The 20,913-nt window shown below is 37.5% G+C and overlaps 1 protein-coding gene across 3 annotated transcripts in view; it reads right to left on the reverse strand.

Moving 5' to 3' along the window:
* AKAP7 (A-kinase anchoring protein 7) overlaps nucleotides 1–20,913 on the reverse strand; it is a 144,259-nt gene that overhangs the window by 58,574 nt on the left and 64,772 nt on the right. For all 3 annotated transcript variants that reach the window (XM_028125341.2, XM_088024249.1, XM_028125342.2), the window contains exon 7: nucleotides 4,001–4,148. In XM_028125341.2, coding sequence (XP_027981142.2) covers nucleotides 4,001–4,148 — 148 coding nt within the window. The remainder of the gene's footprint in view (nucleotides 1–4,000; nucleotides 4,149–20,913) is intronic.

Below are 20,913 nucleotides of genomic sequence, written 5' to 3' on the forward strand. Positions count from 1 at the left end.
TCTATAATTTAACAAAACTTAAAAGCATTTATTGTGAAAAATGCCTTGTGACCAAAATTAAATGTAAAATAAAACCTGGAAAATATTTGAGCCAATATAGTAAAGGGCTAATAGTCTTTACTATAAAAAACAAAACAAAACAAACAAAACCCTCACAAGTTGATAAAAGACACAAAAAGAACAGATTCTAGCTTCTTATGGACAAGGATGGTTTGCTGTTGCCAGCTGCTAGCTCAGTTCAAAGCAGTGTTCCCGGTGAGACTGGTGCTGAGACATCTGCCAAACCACACAAGTTCAACACAGTAAGCACTCGAAAACCTAAAAAGCCCCAGAGGAAAAGGAGTGCCACAGAAGATCCAACAAATAGGAGAATTCATACCCAAGGAACTAGAGATTTTAAAAATATGAAAAGTCCTGTTTGGAGAAATGTCTATTTAGCTCTTCTACTCATTTTTAAATCAGATTATTTGGGGCTTTTTTGTTCAAAATGGCCAACAGACACATGAAACGATGTTCAACATCACTAATCACCAGGGACATGCAAATCAAAACCACAACGCAGTATCACCTCACCCCTGTCAGAATGGCTATCATCAAAAAGAGAAGAGACAACAAATGTTAGCAAAGATATGGTGAAAATGGGGCTCTTACACACTTTTGGTGGGAATGTAAACTGGTCCAATGACTATATGAAAGAGTATGGAGTTTCCCCCAAAAATTAAAAATAGAAATACCCATACGATCCAGTAGTTCTACTACTGGATATAAACCCAAAGAAATGAGAAGAGGATTTCAACAAGATATATGAATTCCCATGTTTATCACAGTATTATTCACAATAGCCAAAATACGAAAACAACCCAAATGCCCATCAATGGACGAATGGATAAAAAAGATACGGTACATATACATAATGGAATTTTATTCAGCCATGAGAAGGGAGAACATCCTCCCACTTGTAACAACATGGATGGACCGTGAGCACATTATTCTAAGCAAGATAAGTCAGAGAAAAATGAGTACTGTATGATACTTGTAAGTGGAATCTAAGAAAGTTAAACCTGTAAAAAACAGTAAAAATTTTCTGGTTACCAGAAAATTGGGTGGTAGGGGGTAAGAGTAATGGTGTTTCAAAGTGTACAAACTTATAACAAGCAGTAAATAAGCAATAAAGATCTAATTTACAGTATAATTAATATAGGCACAAATACTGTACATAATTACATAATGTGATAAATATTGCTACATCAGCAATCATATCACAATATATAAATGTATCAAAGTAATACCTTATACTCCTTAAATTTATACAATGTTATACACCAAATTTATTTTTAAAAAAGAAAAATGAAATAAAATATTTTTAAATATATGAAAAGAACTGAGAATTAATTATATTGAAATCCTCAAAGAGATAAATGAAGGAATAATGTCCATGAGGCAAAGAACAGAATGGGACAATATGAAAAGAACCAAGTGGAAATCTTGGAGATGAACACAGAGTCACTGATTTTTTTTAAAGATTTTATTTATTTATTTGACAGAGAGAGAGATAGCAAGAGCAGGAGAACAAGCAGGGGGAGTGGGAGAGGGAGAAGCAAGCTTCCCACCGAGCAGGGAGCCCGATGTGGGGCTCGATCCCAGGACCCTGGGATCATGACCTGAGCCGAAGGCAAACGTTTAACAACTGAGCCACCCAGGCACCCAATATTTTTAAAATAATAATAATAATAATAAGATGCCCTAAATGGCATAACTGAGACAGCCAAAAAGAAAATATTACTCCCCAAGAATTCGCTATTAACAAATTAAGACATAGCAAATAATGCAAATCTAATGAATTCCCTCCCCAGAAAAATTCACTTATGTACCTACATACAAACCTACTTTGTATGTAGGTTTTTATAAACAATTCCCAGAGTCTTTGAACCCAACTTCTACCCTAGACTTCTGAATGCAAAATATCTTAAGAATGGAAATCTGTCCCATTCTATTAATACAATACAATATTAATACAATAAAATACTGGTTCAAGGTATAGGAAACGGGCTTTAAATTTGAGTTAGGATCAAATCAGAAAGAAGTCAATTAAATTTGATCAAGAAACAAAGAAAGTGTCCTGAATCTTCCTAAATATTCTGTTATGAAACTCAGGTAAAAATAAGGTTGAGAAAATCAGTAACTATCAGTAGCAGATAAAGGAATTCTAGTGTGTATTAAAACTGGTTAATTATAACATAATTATCATTTTAGATGCAAATATGATTTTAAAGTTCATTTTGGCATCCCAAAATGTGACAGAAAAAGTAGAGCGTCTGTAACAGGCAAAAACCATTTTTTAAAATGTTAAATGATCAGTATGGGGACACAAGATTGGTGGAGTTTAAGAGAAGCTAAATTGCTCTGAGTTAGAAAAGATGAGAGATAGAGAAGCCTGAGGGGAAAATCTGGAGATGTTGCCTAGAATAAGGGAAATTTTAAAGACTAAGCGGAAAAGAGCAATAAAATAGAAAATTCACTGGTTGATGCATCGTGATTTGGGGTGAGCTTCACAGAGCTGTCTAACGGCAATGTAGGTGACACAGGGTATAAGCTGTCTGATGCCAATCCCACGATATCTTTGGGAAAACCTACACATTGCTCAGGTTTTTTTTATACATTTGTTTTTTAAACAGGATCAGAAGAGGCAAGGAAGAGCACAGAGTTCTCCTTCAACGTTGGCCTAAAGTAAGTACACAGAGAACATATGGAAAGCTAGCAAACATCTGTGTTACACAAGAAAGTCTTAAATTTGTCCTTTGCTATTAACCCAAATGGAAATGTTTGGTCCTTATCAAAACTTCAATGGAAGATAGCTCTCCAACAGAGATTCTGAAAACACAAAAATCTTTCTTAAAATAGACGTGAAATGTTTCAGAATATAAATTCAGATGACATACTGAATATCTCCCATTTGAGATAGCTAAGGTCTTGAAGTAAGGTAAAATGATGACTTCTCTGAAAACATCTAGTGAGAATTTGGAAAGAAAATTGTGTCTCTGGAACATTTTCTTTAATGCATTAATAAACTTCAGTATTAAGTATACTTCTACAGGTTTTCTTCAAGCTGATATGGAGAGAAATTATCTTGGTTGAAGACCTTGAAATATTTAAATACAGGTATTTATCTTCTTTGATTACTTCTTCTTTGTTACTTCAAAAGTATACAAATCAGGTTGTCTTGAAGTTCACAATTATATTTTATTTTTAAAACTTTTTTGAAGTTCACAATTTTATAAGAATAATGCCTGGGTTTGAAATAGCACATTTGCATCACAACAGATCAGATTCCTTTGAATACATTCACACAGCAGAATAGTCCTGTTCTGGTTTAAAAAAAAAATCTTCATTTGATGTATACACTTTCCACTTGGAAACATAATTGTGTATGAGTCTGTCTCAATCACATGCCATCTCCCTGATAAGATGATAGAAGCATTCATGTATGAATCTTTGTTTCCCCCCAAAAAAACATGTTTCCTTTGGGGAAGAAATTGAAGGACAAGTTTTCAATCTTTGCAGGCCACCTAGACCTTATCTTCTCAGAATGAAACTTTTTGGCCTGGAATATTCTATTCCTAATTCCTAATTAAAAGCAGCAAACATGAAAATGCCTGGTGTGGAATTCTGTGTTCATAGAGGCCTTCACTGGAGAAGATGCTTTCTTCATATTCATGAAATAAAATTAAACTGGAATGAATTTTGAATCGTTTCAAGACTTCATTATAATTATATTTAAAGCACAAAAGTATAAAAACCATAGGTACTAAAATCTTGACTGATAAATATGAATAGTAAATATGTTCTATAAAATTTCCAATGTATTATTGCCAAAATAAAATATTTACAAAAATATGTCATTGAGAAAAATATATGCAACTAGCCCTAAATATCTGCCAAAAGGAATGATGCTAAAGAAATAAAAACTAAAGAGTGTAAGTAATCTTTAAATGGTACTCACCAATCACAACTGAAGACTCACAGTGATAATAACCATTACTTTGTTTTTTCTTTAGCATGGAGCAAAGATCTATGCGATGTACCATTTCTTCTCCAAATCTGTGACCGATAAATTTTTCATAGAATTTGGGGTCTATTTTTTTCACTCCCTTGAAATGACAAAACAAAATCACATCACTCAATCATTCCACTGAGGCAGCTAGTTCATATTTATATCACTTTTTTAGAACCTGATATTACACTTTGGTATACAGTTCTGCCTACTGGCATTTGAAAATGGATATGACAAAATGGTCGTAAAGCTATTTTTAAAGTCTCCCTGTCTAGGATGAGTTGTATTACCCCCCAAAAAATCATTAAAGAGTGTGGGCTTTAAATTTGGCAGCATTCAGAACTTCATATACTTTAAGCTTCTGAAATAATAAAGTGTATCGAGTTGAAGTCTGAGGTATCAAAAAAGAGTAATCATCAACAACAATGAAGAAATGGATGAATTTTTAAAAAGTGATATAGATCTTAACATTTTATAGTGTATAAAGTGTTTTAATAAGATCGATGCATTTTTAAACTCCTTCCTTAAGAATCATTTGAAGACAGTTAAAGGTTATTTGAATTGGAGGAGGGGGTCAGTGATCTTCCAAGTCCTTCTCTACCTGCCTCTCCTTGTTCTCAGTATCTTTCATAGCAGGAAGAGGGCTGATTGGTGAAAAATAACAGTGGAAAACATTGTTACCTCTGTAGTTTCTCAAAACATAGGAATGAATGAATGAATGTCCCCCCACTCTTTCCTATGCAATGGTCCTGCACCCAGCCTCATAGTCCCAAACACAGTCCATAAGATGAAGATACAATACCTTACAGGGCAAGTTTACTTGCTGACCATGTGTGAACTTTTCCTTTTAATTTATAACTTTTAAAAATTTTCTGGCAATACTTGTTTGTTAAAAATAAGAAAATATGAGGAATCTAGGGGCACCTGGTTGGCTCAGTCAGTGGAGCATGTAACTCTTCATCTGGGGGTTGGGAGTTCAAGCCCTACACTGGGTGTAGAGTTTACTTAAAGAATAAAATCTTAAAAAAAAAAGAAAAAGAAAAAGAAAATACGAAGAATCTAAAAAAAAAATCATGTCCCTGCCATTTACAGAAAATACATTAATACTGTGGGTACCTCTTTCAGGTCTTTTCTTTCTTTTTAAGTTATTTATTTATTTGAGAGAGAGCAATAGGGCACGAGATAGAGACAGAGAGGGGTGGAGGGGCAGAGGGAGAGGGAGAAGCAGACTCCCCGCTGAGCAGGGAGCCCAATGCAGGACTCAACCCCAGGACCCTTAGATCATGACCTGAGCTGAAGGCAGACGCTTAACTGACTAAGCCACCCAGGCAACCCCCTTCGGGTCTTTTTCTATGCATACATATATTATATTTAGATTATATTTATATAAATCTTATTAAAATGTAGGTAGAATATATATTTTCCCTTTTTATTCACAAAAAGTTTTGACAAAAATTTTAAAAAGATATAAAAACAAAAAATTTAAAATTAAATTGCCCCACACTGCAATACTATAATTTTGTTATGTATTTTATTTTTCCTATGCAAAACAAAGTATTTTTTCCTTTTTTATAGGAATGTGGTTGAGCCATGAGTACTATTTAGCAATCAGCTTTTTTATGTTAGTATGTCAATAAATAATACACAGATGTGCAAAATATTTTTAATATTTTTAATTTTAACTGCCCCATACAGTTCCCATACTCCACTGCATGGGGGCATCATTAATTTATTCATCCAGTTATTTATTGTTAGACATTTAAGTTGTCCTTAATTTTTAATATTGTATTTAACATGTTTTTGTTGATACGTGTTCTTTTTCTGTATCCAAACTGAGCTCCATTCACAGACTTTCCTAACTTTAGCTCCACTCATAGACTTTCCTAACTTTAGCTCCACTCATAGACTTTCCCACCTCAATTAACTGCAACTCTATTCCAGCTGATCAGGCCAGAACCCTGGGGTCACCCTGAATTGGCCTCTTTCTTGCAATGCTGCCTCCAAGCCAATCTTCTTGGCTCTACCTTCAACACGTGACTAATTCTCATGCCTCTCTTGCTGCCTTTGTCCGAGCTTCTTCTGTTTCTTTCACCTGGATTATCCTAATAGCCTCCTGTTTTCCCACCTTTGCCTCATCTACAGCCATAATTATCCTATAAAAACATAACACCACATCAGGTCACTCCTCCACTCAAAATTCTCCAAAGGGTCCCCATTTCTCTCAAAGGAAGAACCAACTTCCCCAAGACAGCCCACAAGGTCCTGCTCCATCTGCTCAGTACTTCCTGGGCCTTGTCTTCTACTCCTCCCCCTTGACCCTTCTCCGGCCTCAGCCTTGACTCCGTGCCTTCCTTGATCACACCAGTGCAAACCCACCTCAAAGCCTGTGCACCCCTGGTTTCCTCTCCAAGAAATGTTCTTCCCCCAGATAGCCTCATGACCAGTCTCCCACCTCCTTGAAGTCCTTGCTCAAATTTTACTTTTTTTTTTTTTTAAATAGTGGTTGGAGGGTACTTTGAAGATTTTATTTATTTATTTGACAGAGAGAGAGACACAGCGAGAGAGGGAACACAAGCAGGGGGAGTGGGAGAGGGAGAAGCAGGCCTCCCGCGGAGCAGGGAGCCCGATGCAGGGCCCGATCCCAGGACCCTGGGATCATGACCTGAGCCGAAGGCAGACGCCCAACAACTGAGCCCTTTACTTTCTTAATAGAACTTCCCCTGACCACTCCCTTTAATATGACTCCCAAATCCTTTCTACCCTTCCCTCTTTATAAATATTTACAGACATTTTTCCATAGCACGTGCCACCTCCTACCGCAGTGTGAAATTTACTTTACTGTGTTGATGTTTCATGGGCTGTCATTATCTGTCTCTCCCCAGTAGAATGTATGTTCCACACAGAAAAAGAATTTTGTCTGATTCGTATTCATGGAAATGTACCCAGTGCCTAGCACCTGCGTGACACGGAACCGTGTGTTAATAATTGTCACAAATGCAAAACCGTGTGTTAATAATTGTCACAAATGCAGAACCGTGTGTTAATAATTGTCACAAATGTCACAAATTGAAGTATAACACATCAAAAAAAAGGTAGTTGACAACATCAAATGCTGCTCACTGGAAGTTCAGTAAGAATGAAACCAAGTAGCCTTCCTTTGATTTGGGAAGTAGAGGCCCCAGCAGAGCATGCTGCCAAGGAGCAATTGAAAGGCTTGAGTTCAGACGAGGCCTGCTGCTTTTCAAGATGCGGTTTTGCTTCAGTTCCCTCGTCTGTAAAACGAGGTTAACAATGGAACCTACCTCAAAGTGTTAGATGGACTAAATAAGTGAACTTATAAAAGTGTTTAAAATAGTGAAATAGAGTAAAGGCTATCATAGTTATATGATAAATGCTGTTCTATATATATTATATATAACATACATATCTACTAATAGTGAACTTTAAGGAATAACTTCAGTAGAGGTAAGGTTTCAGAAACATTTTTAAAAGGTTCTGAGAAAATGGAAACTGACCTTTCTTGTTTGTCTTTTAAATGCTTTTTTGGGTGTGCATGTGTGCTGTTTGGGGGTGGGATGCAGGGCAGGCTGGTGTCATTCCCTTAGACCAGAGAGAAGACTTGTCATAACTTCTCAGGAAAAAAAGAACTTCAGTTTTCAAGATGTCAACGTCAGTGCTGGCTAGCCACCATAATCTCCATTTTGGTTTTTGTAAGATGTCATTATTTCTTTAAAGTAAGAAATAAGGGAAACATAACAATGACAATTCACTAGGCTTATTAAATTTTAGCAAAAAGTAAGGACCAGCCATTTTTGTAAGAATTCTTCACAGATGGGGCGCCTGGGTGCCTCAGTTGGTTAAGCGACTGCCTTCGGCTCAGGTCATGATCCTGGAGTCCCAGGATCGAGTCCCGCATCGGGCTCCCTGCTCGGCAGGGAGTCTGCTTCTCCCTCTGACCTTCCTCTCTCTCATGCTCTCTACCATTCTCTCTCTCTCTCTCTCAATAAATAAATAAAATTAAAAAAAAAGAATTCTTCACAGATGACATGAGTCTTTAAGGAGCGAATTTTTATTAGAGAGTGGAATGGAATTAAGTCTTAAAGTCATAATTTATAGAGAGAACTGTGGTTCAAAAGGCATGCCTTAGGAGGCACTGAAATTATATGCCTTGAACAGAAAACATCTTCAGTGATAAAGAATCTAAAAACAGATAAGAATCTGCTTTATCTGATATATAATATTAACATGATCTTTGTTCTCTAGGGAATTTTCTGTTTGGCAATATATTTCTTCATTTTTTTAGGCTCTTTTTCCCACAGCAATATACATCTTTTCTAATAAAATGTATCTGAATTGGTCTCACCACCCAGCTACAGCAGGTGGTGTTTTTCTTTCATAAGAAAAGAAAGGACTAGCATTCTAAGAAAATAAATGAGCATATAAAAATTGGATATCATTCAGGGTAAGGCTAAGAAGGCTCCTATTTTCTTTTCACTTTTTTTTTAAAAGATTTATTTATTTGAGAGAGAGTACAAGTGGGAGAATCTCAAGCAGACAGCCCACTGAGCATGGAGCCTGATGCAGGGCTCCATCTCATAACCCTGAGATCATGACCTGAGCCAGAACCAAGCATTGGATGCTTATCCAACTGAGCCACCCAGGCATCCCAAGGCTCCTATTTTCTGGATGCATCCACTGAGTTGCCAAATAGTCCCAGAGATGGCACCCTGAAAGGTTCTAGTTTAAAGCTAAAAAGGCTGGGTTAGCATTATTTTCATGTTTTAGAACCCCCCCCCCATTATTCTCTGCTCCCTTTCTTCATAGGCCAGACTCTTCCCAAGGTACTTTGTCATTTAAGGATCAGTAGAAGTATAACACATTAGAAGAGCTCAAAGAAAATTACAAAAGTGGATAAAGCCAGAAACATTTGACCTGTAAAGGCTAAGAGAGTTGGGACTATTTCAAAGGTAGGGAAACAATGTGTAGGCTAACTTCAACCAAACCACATGAAGGGTGTTGCACCCCCAGAATTGTGGACATGCTTGGTGACTGCCTAGGACTAAATCTGAATATTATTTTTGCCTTGAGCCTAGCAGGGACAGGGTATATTTTCAAGGGCTTCACATTTATAATTTTATCCAATATAACGACAGATCAATTATGCAACATAACACTGAAAGACAAAATAGGAAGTTAAATACGAGATATCTGACTTTGAAACAATAAATGAGTAGCAAGAAACATCAAACAAAAATTTTTCAAGACTGTCTTAATTAGTCATTAGAAATGACTAAAGTTTTACTTTCCTTTAGCCTAGTTTCAGGCACAGTTTAAGGAGAATTATCAGTGGTGTTCAAAGCTACTTGATGATCTTTGATACAATGTACCATGAAACCCTGAGAATTTCATTCTTGATTGCAACTTGGCACCAAACAGCCAACACAGGAAAAATGCCATTGAGACCACGATGAGTATTTTTAGAATCATCTGAGGCTGCATCTGCTAAATAATAGAACCTATTTACTCAGAAAGCACTCACCATTTAGCTAAATGATGTGTATAATTTAATATGTATAATCTAATATGTACCAAAGAGGGCTCAGACATATTTTAGTATTTTTATGCACCAAACTCTATTTTCAATATAGAAGTAAAGAAAGCCATGAAATATGAAAATTCACTTTAGTTTCCAATCTGAATATGAAAATCCTTCTAAGGTTCTGAAAGATAAAATTTAATTTCTGTGACAAAGCTATTGTGATCAGAGGAACAATGAAATGCCAGTTTCATTTAAAAAGTTTAAGACTTTTAAATAATAGCAGATAATTTCTTATTGTGACTTGTTATCTTACAATAATCACAACTTCCATGATGAAAACATAAATAGGCTGCATATCAAAGAAATTATGTCTCCCACTGATAGTAAGCCTGACATTCCTGGAGCTCTGCCGTGTTTTCTAATAGTTTATTCCTGTTATGAGTGGCTATAAAGAAATGTATGTTTCCTGTGATAATGACATGAAACCAAAATTCAGTAATAAATTAAGAGCCAAACCAAACTGGTTTGTCATTTTGGGGATCAGCTCGTCAAAGATTGGTAATCTTTTTTTTTTAAGATTTTATTTATTTGAGGGGGGGGGCATGTGTGCACACACATACACAAGCAGGGGGAGGAGCAGAAGGAGGAGGAGAGAGAAAATCTCCAGCAGACTCCCCACTGAGCACGGAGCCCAACTCAGGACTTGATCCCAGGACCCTGAGATCATGACCTGAGCCAAAATCAAGAGTCAGATGTTTAACCAACTGAGCCATCCAGGCGCCCCAAGAATGGTAATCTTTTATAACTCATTTCCACAATTGGAAAGTTTACATATCTGTAGTAGTATAGCATTAGTTAAAAAACTAAAATCATTTTTAAGGGTCACTGCCCCTAATGAAAAGTTACATATTGGCAATTCAAAGTTATTAAAAGGATATATATATTGACATGGGACTTCTCTGAGGCAAATCTTACTTTATAATTCTTAATGACTCCTTCCTTCATGTCCTGGCATAACTACACTTTTCATTATTTGCATTGTTTCATTTCCATCTTCCTCCTCATACAGACCCCTCGATTACCTTCTTGTCAGCTGCAGCCTTCCCTCAGCTCCTCTCAGTTGGGAAAACGGAGTCTCTTCCCATTCAGGCTCAGTTCCATCCAAGCCTGTTCTTGAAAGTGATGGAAGAAGATGAAGGAGCCTCACCACATGAGCTCCTGGCCTCTATTATAGCATGTTGATTTCAGATCCAGTATCCAGCACCCGTGGGCGAGATCTGCCTGGCAGCCTTCCTGTCTCCTCGCCCTGCCTCTCTGGTCACCCCTTGGGGCTGGGCTCCGCCTTGGTCCCCCTGTCCAGCATGCCCATTTGCTGCCTGGGTGAGGCCCTGATCCCCTGCCTCGTGCCTGTCACTAACTTTAAAGATGACAAAGTAGGAGTGATGGAAAATAGAAAAGACAATGGTACTTTGTTTATTGTTTGGAGCCAATTTGAAAAAAATGATGCTCTATTATCTGTATATCAACAGTAATAGAAAATACATAGTACTCTGTACAGGCTCTGTTAGAAACACTTATTAACTCATTTAATAATCACAATAGCTCTATGAGATTGGTACTATTATTATCCCCAGAGAAGGAAACTAAATCACAGATATTAGGTCACTTACTAAAGTACACATAGCTAGTAAGAGGTGGTGTGGTTCAGATTCAGGATAAGTGGGGAGCACAGGCAAATTGAAAAGAACAGAATGATAATAGTCAAGCTCATCACTATTTCTTTTAAAATATTAAAATCCTAAGGCTATTAATCATCCTTAATATATAATCATATGTACTATCATATTTCTAAAACCAATGTGAAAATTACTTTGGGAATCTCTTGCATTCCAAAAATACCTGCCTTTAACATGTTGCACTAATATTAATAAATCAAGTGATAATTATATGTCCATAACAAATGTACTTCATAGAGGGAAATGGAAAAGAATTCAGAGGTTACTTATAAATGGAAAAAAATATCTAATCCAGCCTATAAAAAGAACTCTTCTTATACTGTCAACACCCAAATAACTGAGTAAAATATTGGCAGAGATTGCATTTCTAAACCAGCTGTTTGAGTATACAGTATTTCTCAATTTTTCATTTTACTTTATGATGGGGCATCACCATGGGGTTTTTAGATAAGCCATCTCCTCAATCCCTCTATTTATAAATTTGGTTTTAGCACTACTGCCTTGTTTAATCTTGAGGCTTTAGGAAAAGAAACAGTTGAAACTCTTTACCTTAGCATTATGTCTAATATTTAAAATATTACACCTTTCAGCAAGTAATAAGGAGAAATATAGCTGCTAGAGCTCTATTTTTTTTAATCCTCTGTTGATAACCCCTTCGACCTATCTTAACACTTCGAGAGGAGCTGAACACTCCTTGGGGGCGTCCAGTGGCCAGGAAAGCCTGCACAGGCTGAAGATGATGTCCAACTCCTCAGGGCACAAGCCACCTCACAAAATCACCAAAAGAATATGCTGTAGCACTTCCTGGAGGTTCTTTCCATGAGGTGCCGACATCAGAGAGAACAGAAGAAGAATCCACATTTAGTTCATTTGTACTAATGACATATTAACCAAAGAGGTAACAGTTTGACGGTCCCTGGGACATTCTCAAGGTCACCAGCTCCCTGGAAAATTACATATGCTCATTCTTTGTCTATTTAGCAAACCTCTTCTCAGTTCCTCCTCAAGCTTTCTTGAGGATAGCATACGTTGTTTGGCCATGTGACTATTATATTCTCCTGTGGCTTTTCTCATTACACTGAAACAAAGAATCTCTCAAGGGAGGCATCCAAGACTGCTTCCTATACAACTCAGTCTCAGTTGGACTCTCAATTCCCCTTGATCCAGCCCCAGCTGTGTGCTTGGCTCACCAGAGCCTTGTGGTCACTCAGATGTAAACAAGCTGCAGCCTGCTCCTCCCTGTCACATCTGTTTCCCAAATATTTTGCTGTTTGGAACAAATAACATGTTCTCCTGAATTCACCAACTTAACCATTTATCTCTATAAACTAAAGATAAAACATAAAATATCCCCCACCTCAAAATTTCTCACCATATGTGGTCTATTCACTCACAACATTTTTTAATCAATTAACATATAGTGTATTATTAGTTTCAGAGGTAGAGTTCAGTGATTCATCAGTTGCAGATAACACCCAGTGCTCACTACATCACATGCCCTCCTTAATGCCCATCACCAGTTACCCCATCCTGCCACCCACCTCCCCTCCAGCAACACTCAGTTTGTTTCCTATGATTAAGAGTCTCTTATGGTTTGTCTTCCTCTCTGATTTCGTCTTATTTTATTTTTCCCTCCCTTCCTCATGTTCATCTGTGTTGTTTCTTAAATTCCACATATGAGTGAAATCACGTATTTGTCTTTCTCTGATTGACTTATTTTGCTTAGCATAATACCCTCTAGTTCCATCTACATTGTTGCAAATGGTAAGATTTCATTTTTTGATGGCTGAGTAATATTCCAGTGTGTGTGTGTGTGTGTGTGTGTGTGTGTGTGTGTGTGTGTGTGTGTGTGTACACCACATCTTTTTTTTCCTTTCATCTGTTGATGGACATCTGAGCTCTTTCCATATTTTGGCTATTGTGGACATTGTTGTTATAAACATTGGGGTGCACGTAACCCTTCGAATCATATGTTTGTATCCTATGGATAAATACCTAGGAGTGCAATTGCTGGATTATAGGGTAGTTCTATTTTTAACTTTCTGAGGAACCTCCATACTGTTTTCAGGAATGGCTGAGCCAGTTTGCATTCCCACCAACAGTATTCTACCAAACTCTCTTCACTCGCAACTTAATCTTAAATGTTCTCCTCCTTCAGTCAATAGCTTTCCCTTCTAATCAATACTTCCCAACATGAAGTAATGCCAGCAAGCTATTGGTGTAAAAACTTCTCAGGGTCTCAACAATCAAGCAGGAGAGTAAAAAAATTATTCAGAAAATCCTAACAATTGTAATTTGTCCTATAACACTGGCTTATATACTGCAACATACTTATATCGTGGTTGAATGTGTTCTGATTTTATAGTCCAGAGGTCAAAACTATTCACCTAAATCGGTTAGGTTGTCTATAGACAGAACTTCAGACCTAACTGTAGCCTCAGATATGATCCAAATGAGAGTTAAATACCTAGATAGTGTAGAAGCGGGCCATATATTTGACAAAATAGCTTAACGCATCCACAGACGTCACTAACTATAGCCTTCTAATGTTAAGCAAGAAAGACCTAGAACGTTTTTGTAGCTCATCACACTTCTATGCATCTACTACTCGCTTCTTTTCCCACTATCTTATGAATTAATCAGTGTCCTTGGTTTTCTTCCCATTAACATTCTTCCTTCCTCTGGCTCCCCCATCATTCTCAGGAGAGTGCTTTACTTCACTTGCCCAGGCCTATTCTGTGCACACTCCTTAGGACAGAAGCCCCTACCTTCCAGAGGAAGGTGTCCCAACCAGGGAATTTGATGAGAAGTGAGTGAAAGAGCAGGAAAGAAATAGTAACACTAAGATGTACACTGAGTGTGCTATAGGTTAGGAAATGGGACAAGGTCAAAAGGTGCTCAATGATACAAGCCTTTTCACTTTACTTGGTTGGAAACATTCCCTTAATATATTAGCTAAAAGAGAGCTTGGTAGAAAAAAAAATAGTTACATATGAAACAGTCACCAAAGATACAACCTGGGAATCATGTGTACCTCTAAACCAACTTCAAAATTAGTATTTCTCTCCAGATAGAGCAAGAAATGTATCCAATGATTTCCTTTTTTAATATGATACACATTGCTATGCAAAATAAATTTGTATATAATATACAATTGGAATCTTTCTTGTGTCCTCATTTCAAACTTAATCACATTTAATGTGAAATCTCCCTGTGGTATATTCTTGAAATATACAATTACAGGGATTACACAGTTTCCCTAATGGACTCGCTGTCAGTATATATCTATGAATATGAGATTACATATTGCTTCAAAAAAAGTACAGAGATGTTCCCCTTTATTATCTATACAATTTCAAAAAACTTTTCTTATATAATTTTTCTTATATAATTGAACCACATGAAAATAGTATAATAAAAATTCCTATACACCCATCAAAAAAAAAAGTACAAAGATAAAGATACCAGACTAACCAGGAATTTTCACACAACTCTCTCTTTTAGAAATTTTTTAAATGAAGTATCTTTTCAAAATTTCGAGAAGTACTTCTAGACTAATAAAATAAGGCAGTGGGTTTGGTAGAAAAAAATTTGATGGAAAAGTTAACAAGAAGCACGGGATCTGCATCTTAGGATAAGAGTATGCAAAAAAGTATATGCACTGGTATATTCTTTGGCTATACCTGGTCTGTGTCATCACGGTGGGCTGGGCCTCAGGAAAGCTAGACTGGCCACACCTGACACCATCCCCTCCGTATCCACCGTACCTATCACACATCTACCCCTTTCCATCACACATATCCCTGCCAACAGGGATTACAATTTTGGCACCTGCCAGTAGGGATGTATGTCATAGACAGTTACAACCCGCTGAGACGGATATGTGACATGTCTCTATAACCATTCAGTTTATTCCCATGGGACCATTTCTCCCCACACACACTTAATCCCACTGAATTAAGTTCTAGAGATGTTTGTGCTGGAAGTCCAAGAGTACAAAGTTCTCTGTCTACCATCCTGGGATTATCAGGGTAGGTCTGGGAGGGTGAGAAGTAAGAATCCAAGAGGACCACATCCCGAACAGTGCAATGTGTATGCACAGGGAGGGATGTGGCTGGAGGTGCAGGGTCCCAGGCAATGGCTCAGTAAGATCTCACAGTAGTGCTAGAAACCAAACATGAAATTACTGTGCAAGAAATGTCCTGGTCCAAATAAAGTTCTGTAACGAATTATTATCATCAACTTCAGCTGTGGGGAAGGCAGTAGCTAAAGAAGGAAGTCTTTATACTGGCCATGAGCTTAAGGGCAGTGCATAGCCACAGTTGTACTTGGAAGGCCTTAAAGATGGGTCTCCAAATGGTATCAGTTTGGGCAACAATTCAAAATGGTGCCATCAGGTAGGTTTAAGAGAAAGAACCCTTACTGCAGGAACTAAGCTGGAGTTCCTGTAGTCACAAGTGGCTAGTCCCTTAGGTGATATGAGCAAGTTTTGTTAGGTCTTCAACTACACATAACATGAAGTTTGGCCCCGGCAAAGAGGCCAATAACATTTTTTTTCTAACTTACTGGAGTAACCAAGAGAAAGAGAACTGAGCCAACTGAGTAATTCAAATTAGTATTACTCTGTTTTTAAGGTACCTCTCGAGAGAGTAATATTCTAATGAATGGCCAAAAGTAGTGAGCTCATATTTAGGAATAGAAGTATAATTCCAATGTAAACTAGTACAGTTTTGGATTGCAACCTTAATTTCCCCTCAAATCTAACTGGGGCTCTCAAGAAAAAAATATAGCTTTATCTTCTTTTCTGATGCAATTAATTAAAATTAACAAGAGGTGAATGACCACTCTCCAGTGGTGGAGAAAATCTTATTACCATCCAAATAATGCTAGCTGGTTTGCTTTTATGTGACTAGTCAAGTGGGTAAGAAATTAGCTACTATAACTAAATAAACTAAATAATTCTGTATCAACACTGTTTTGGAATAAAGTTTAAGTTTTCTGAATCATGTGTTCTATTTTGCCTTTAACCATAATCAATCCACTGTGGGGCTTGCTGGTTTCATACAAGATCAATATGCTCCATTCTGTCCTTAACTAGGAAAATGGAATTAATAGAGTTTCAAAATGTCTACAAAAGACCTGTTAAGAAATTTTCCCAACACTAATGGTAATAGTTGAGATAGACAGAACGTTTATATTTTAATATAGTTAAGCCAAACCCATGCAATTCTAATTACCTTGACTCCTTTGTTATTGTATTTTAATACCAGTTCTAAAACTGTTTCTTTTTTTATTATATGTTAATCACCATACAGTACATCATTAGTTTTTGATGTAGTGTTCCATGATTCATTGTTTGCGTATAACATCCAGTGCTCCATTCAGTACGTGCCCTCTTTAATACCCATCACCAGGCTAACCCATCCCCCCACTCCCCTCCCCTCTAGAACTCTCAGTTTGTTTCTCAGAGTCCATACTCTCTCATGGTTCGTCTCCCCCTCCAATTTCCCCCCCTTCATTTTTCCCTTCCTGCTATCTTTTTTTTTTTTTTAACATATAATGTATTATTTGTTTCAGAGGCACAGGTCTGTCTGTGATTCAACAGTCTTACACAATTCACAGCGCTCCTTAAATTACACTTAAGTCAGAATTTTGTCTGTGAATGCAAATGTTAGAAAATAAGTAAAAATGTCCACTGAATCTGGATGTTTGAAGCAAAAATATCACTTAGGCCTGAATTATCAAGATCAACATTTCCTAAACCATGCTCTGCCAAACACTAGTGCTACAAGACGGTCAATGAAAAAAGGACTTGCTAGTCAAGTACATCTGGGAAATGATGCTGAGGTAGATTAAATGTTTGAAATAGTCACTGCCCCTCCTTGTAGTGTCCCTTCCTACAAGTACATTACACATCCCGCTTTGTTGAATTCAGAAGGGACCATGTGATTTGCTTTGGCCAATAAGATGTGGGCAGGAATGACGTGAATCATTTCTGAGCTTTAAGAATCAGCCTGGGATTTGCCATCTCCCTTTTCCTTCTGCCAAAAGACCAGCATGGTCCTACGTGGAGGCTGCCCAGCCCGGGTCCTCAGTAAAGACAAAACGGAGCAGAGCCACACGTGACCCACATCTGTGAGCAAAAAATAAATCTTTGTTGCTTTAAGCCCTTGAGAGTTATGATAAATATTAGCACTTCAAAATTCCTAGGAAGTGTTGGAATAAAGAATCAGATAAACTTTATTTAACCCAACACTGCTAACATTCGCTTGATCACAGAATCCTTGCCTCACGTAAAACCCTGAGAGATTGCAAGAGAAAAATTTCAAGACATGCTAATGAAAATACTTGCTTCAAATCTCCATTCCACTTTGCACAGACTTAAAATTAGGTTGACTATGTCATTTCTTCTAGAGTTTTCCAAGTTTTCAAAATTTCTAACAGAATTAGGGTCAACCAGGCATCATTTGCTCCTCTGACATTAGTCAATTCCTAGAATCCTCCCTTAAATAATTCAGCTTTCTGTCTATAATTTCCCATATGTTTCAATTTTAAAGATGTATAAAGTAGTAAATGGTTTCAAATGAATATTCAGTTTACCTGTGTAGGTATCACTTTTAATTGCCAATTGCTAAATAATTGCAAACTCAGTTTGGGTTTTTTTTTTTCAATATAAGAGAAAGAGACAATACAACAGCATGAAGTTGAAAAATGCATTAGAAACATAAGTGAAGTCACTTGCTATAAATCATGCTCTTTGACACACAGTAGATGACACAGTTGACTAATGGCACCTAGAATATCTCAGGAGAAATTAGTATTCCATCTCAGAGCAGATTTCACTGGATTTTTAGTTTTAAAAAGCCATTAAAACGAAAAGAGATGTGTTGCTGTGTTTTGTTTATTTACTGATTTTTAATTAGGAAAAATCCAATTCCACTCTAGCCTCAGATCTAAGTGCACCTGGTCATATGAAGATGTCCGAAAACAACTAAAAACCACGAGGAATTAAGTCATTCGGCATTGGGAGATCCAGGACTCAGTTACTGAAGCCATCTGCTTTATCTTGTACCAAGGATATTTTGAGACAAGCTTTTGTCTGGAAGGATAAAGGCTTGTCGATCCCTACAGTGCCTGCTTTCAGGGAGGGGGTGAAGGAAGTGGCAGGGCAGTCTTGCAGGCTCCTCTGCTCAAGGCTCCCTCCCAGTCTGCTACAGGGAGGGACTATTGTGAATGTGGGCTCTGCCTCTCGGCTGCCAGCCCCAAGCTCCTTCCCTGCTGCAGGAGGGACTCCCTCCTCTTTGGAAGCTGGTGCTTCCTGAGATTCACCTCCCCTGGGTCCCCTTTCACACTTTCTCTACCTTCTTACAGCAGAGTCCTCACCCTCTAGGAGTAAGAATTTGCTGATCATTTCTGAGATCTGTCACCTAGGGGTCTGCCCCTCCCTCTACAGTCTTCCCCATCCTGAAGCAGCGTCTCATGAAAGTCCTGCTGGTCCCCGATGCTTCTGGCCATACTTGCACATCATTTGCTTTTTACAGATTTCTCTATCTCCTACTTTCACTGAAGATGCAGCTTGTGATATTTTCCCCGTTGTCTCTATTGCTCTGTGCGGTTTCCAGGAGCAGAAAGGAAAGATCCAAATCTAAGTTGCCACGGTCTTCTTATACTTAAAGACCTTCTCCTTTCTGCCTATAAGAAAACCTATCTGAGGTTTTAAAAAACAAAAAACAAAACACCAAAAAAACCTCTATGTGAAGCCAAATTCGCTTAGTTGGTCAAAATGCTGACCTTATAGACATTACAGAATAGCACAGGAGTCAGGGTTCAGTAAGACTACACTCCTTCTTTAACTATGAGTTAGCAAAGGTCAAGAGAAGTTAAAAGATTTGTCCAATGCTAAACAACAAAGCTAAAACAAGAAAACTCATGCTCCTTCAAATTTATCACAGAGACCTCCTTGAGAAGGAATAGTCTTCTATTCCTAAACTAAACTAGTATTCCTGAGTTTTGAAATGGCTTATTAAGGCACATTATCATGCAGAACCAGGAAAGTGAGTGGCAGCTAACTTCAACTAACTTAGATCGGCCCATTTAACAAAATCCTGAGGGGCGCCTGGGTGGTTCAGTCGGTTAAGCGTCTGCCTTCAGCTAAGCTCATGATCCCGGGGTCCTGGGATCGAGTCCTGCATCAGGCTCCCTGCTCTGGGGAGTCTGCTTCTCCCTCTACCCCTCCTCCCTGCTTGTGATCTCTCTTTCTCAAATAAATGAATAAAATCTTTAAAAAAAATCCTGAGAAAATGTGCTATTAAATATAGAGGAGTAAATACTGGTAGTAGGTGAAGATTTTGTTTTACAATCTTGGTTCTGTATATTGAATCCCCAAACAATTCAGGGACTGAGTTTTCCCCCTTAACTATACAATTAGAACACAACCTTTGTCCATACGCTCTCCTTTTCCACTTCCCATTGCCATTTCTACTAATGACTGCCCTGTATCCGCCTCCCTACTTCCCCTCAGCCTCATCATCTTAGGGTCCAATAACCACCCCTCCACCAATGTTTTGGGCATATCAAATCCTGCATTCAAAACAAACCCATCTAAGTGACAGTAATAGCTAACAATTTCAAAGGAGATCATTTCTTTCATTTTAAAGTTCTCTCATTGTCTAACTATGTGAAAAGCTGATACAAGGAAGTGCCAATTAATAAACTATAGCTTTGATAGTTTAGTGCTACCTTAGTAATTTGAAATAGTCACAGATCAAGAAAGGTATGGAAAAAGACCAGAGAATAATTAATGCTTAAAAACAACTGATTTATCCATGAAAAGATCACATTTATTTCTTAAGGAAACTAGATCTGCATTAAGGTATGTGTTTGATTTGAAACTGGTCTTCTTCTGCCACCAAGTGTTAGCACACACTTCTAACCAACCAGTTTTTGCAATGGTTAAATCACAGAAGTACAAGGTCACTCGATGAGAAAAATGTATCTAAAAGAAGGGCAGTATAAAAAGCATGGAGGTGAACAAGTTGCAGAGTAACAATGTAGAACAAATATATTCCAAGAAAACTACACAAAGAACTTTAATTTTAGTTACTATTTCAGACTTGTGGTAATTTAATAAGGTTTTCTGAGGCTCCATTCATTTAATGAAAGAAACTACAACTCTAAAAGTACAATGATAATCAAACTAGCTTTAAAATATACAATAACTACTTTCAATATTCTCTTACGCAATATACCCTACTAGAATTTCATGCAACTAAGTATGTGTGAAACACATTGACTAAAGGCCTCCTAGTGTTAGAAAAAATATATGATGCCAAGAAAAATCTTAAATTTCTCAGAATCTAAAGTAGAGAACTCAGTTCTAAGCTTGGGAACCAGAATACCATGCTGTAGCAGAGGAAGATCCCTATCAGGAAATGTGAAGAAGAAGGGTTTCTGTATTTTCAAAATTCTGATCACAATCTATAGAACTTTTGGTTATCCCACTGGGCTTTTGGTTAATTCTATTAAATGGTATTACCTACAAATAGGAGCCTACCAGAGGATGGCACCCCAGAAGCCTAGGGACTTTT

The sequence above is a fragment of the Eumetopias jubatus genome, unplaced genomic scaffold (assembly GCF_037043125.1).
Source record: "Eumetopias jubatus isolate StellerSeaLion01/CBP00866 unplaced genomic scaffold, mEumJub1_p1.0 scaffold_6, whole genome shotgun sequence".
NCBI lineage: Eukaryota > Metazoa > Chordata > Mammalia > Carnivora > Otariidae > Eumetopias > Eumetopias jubatus.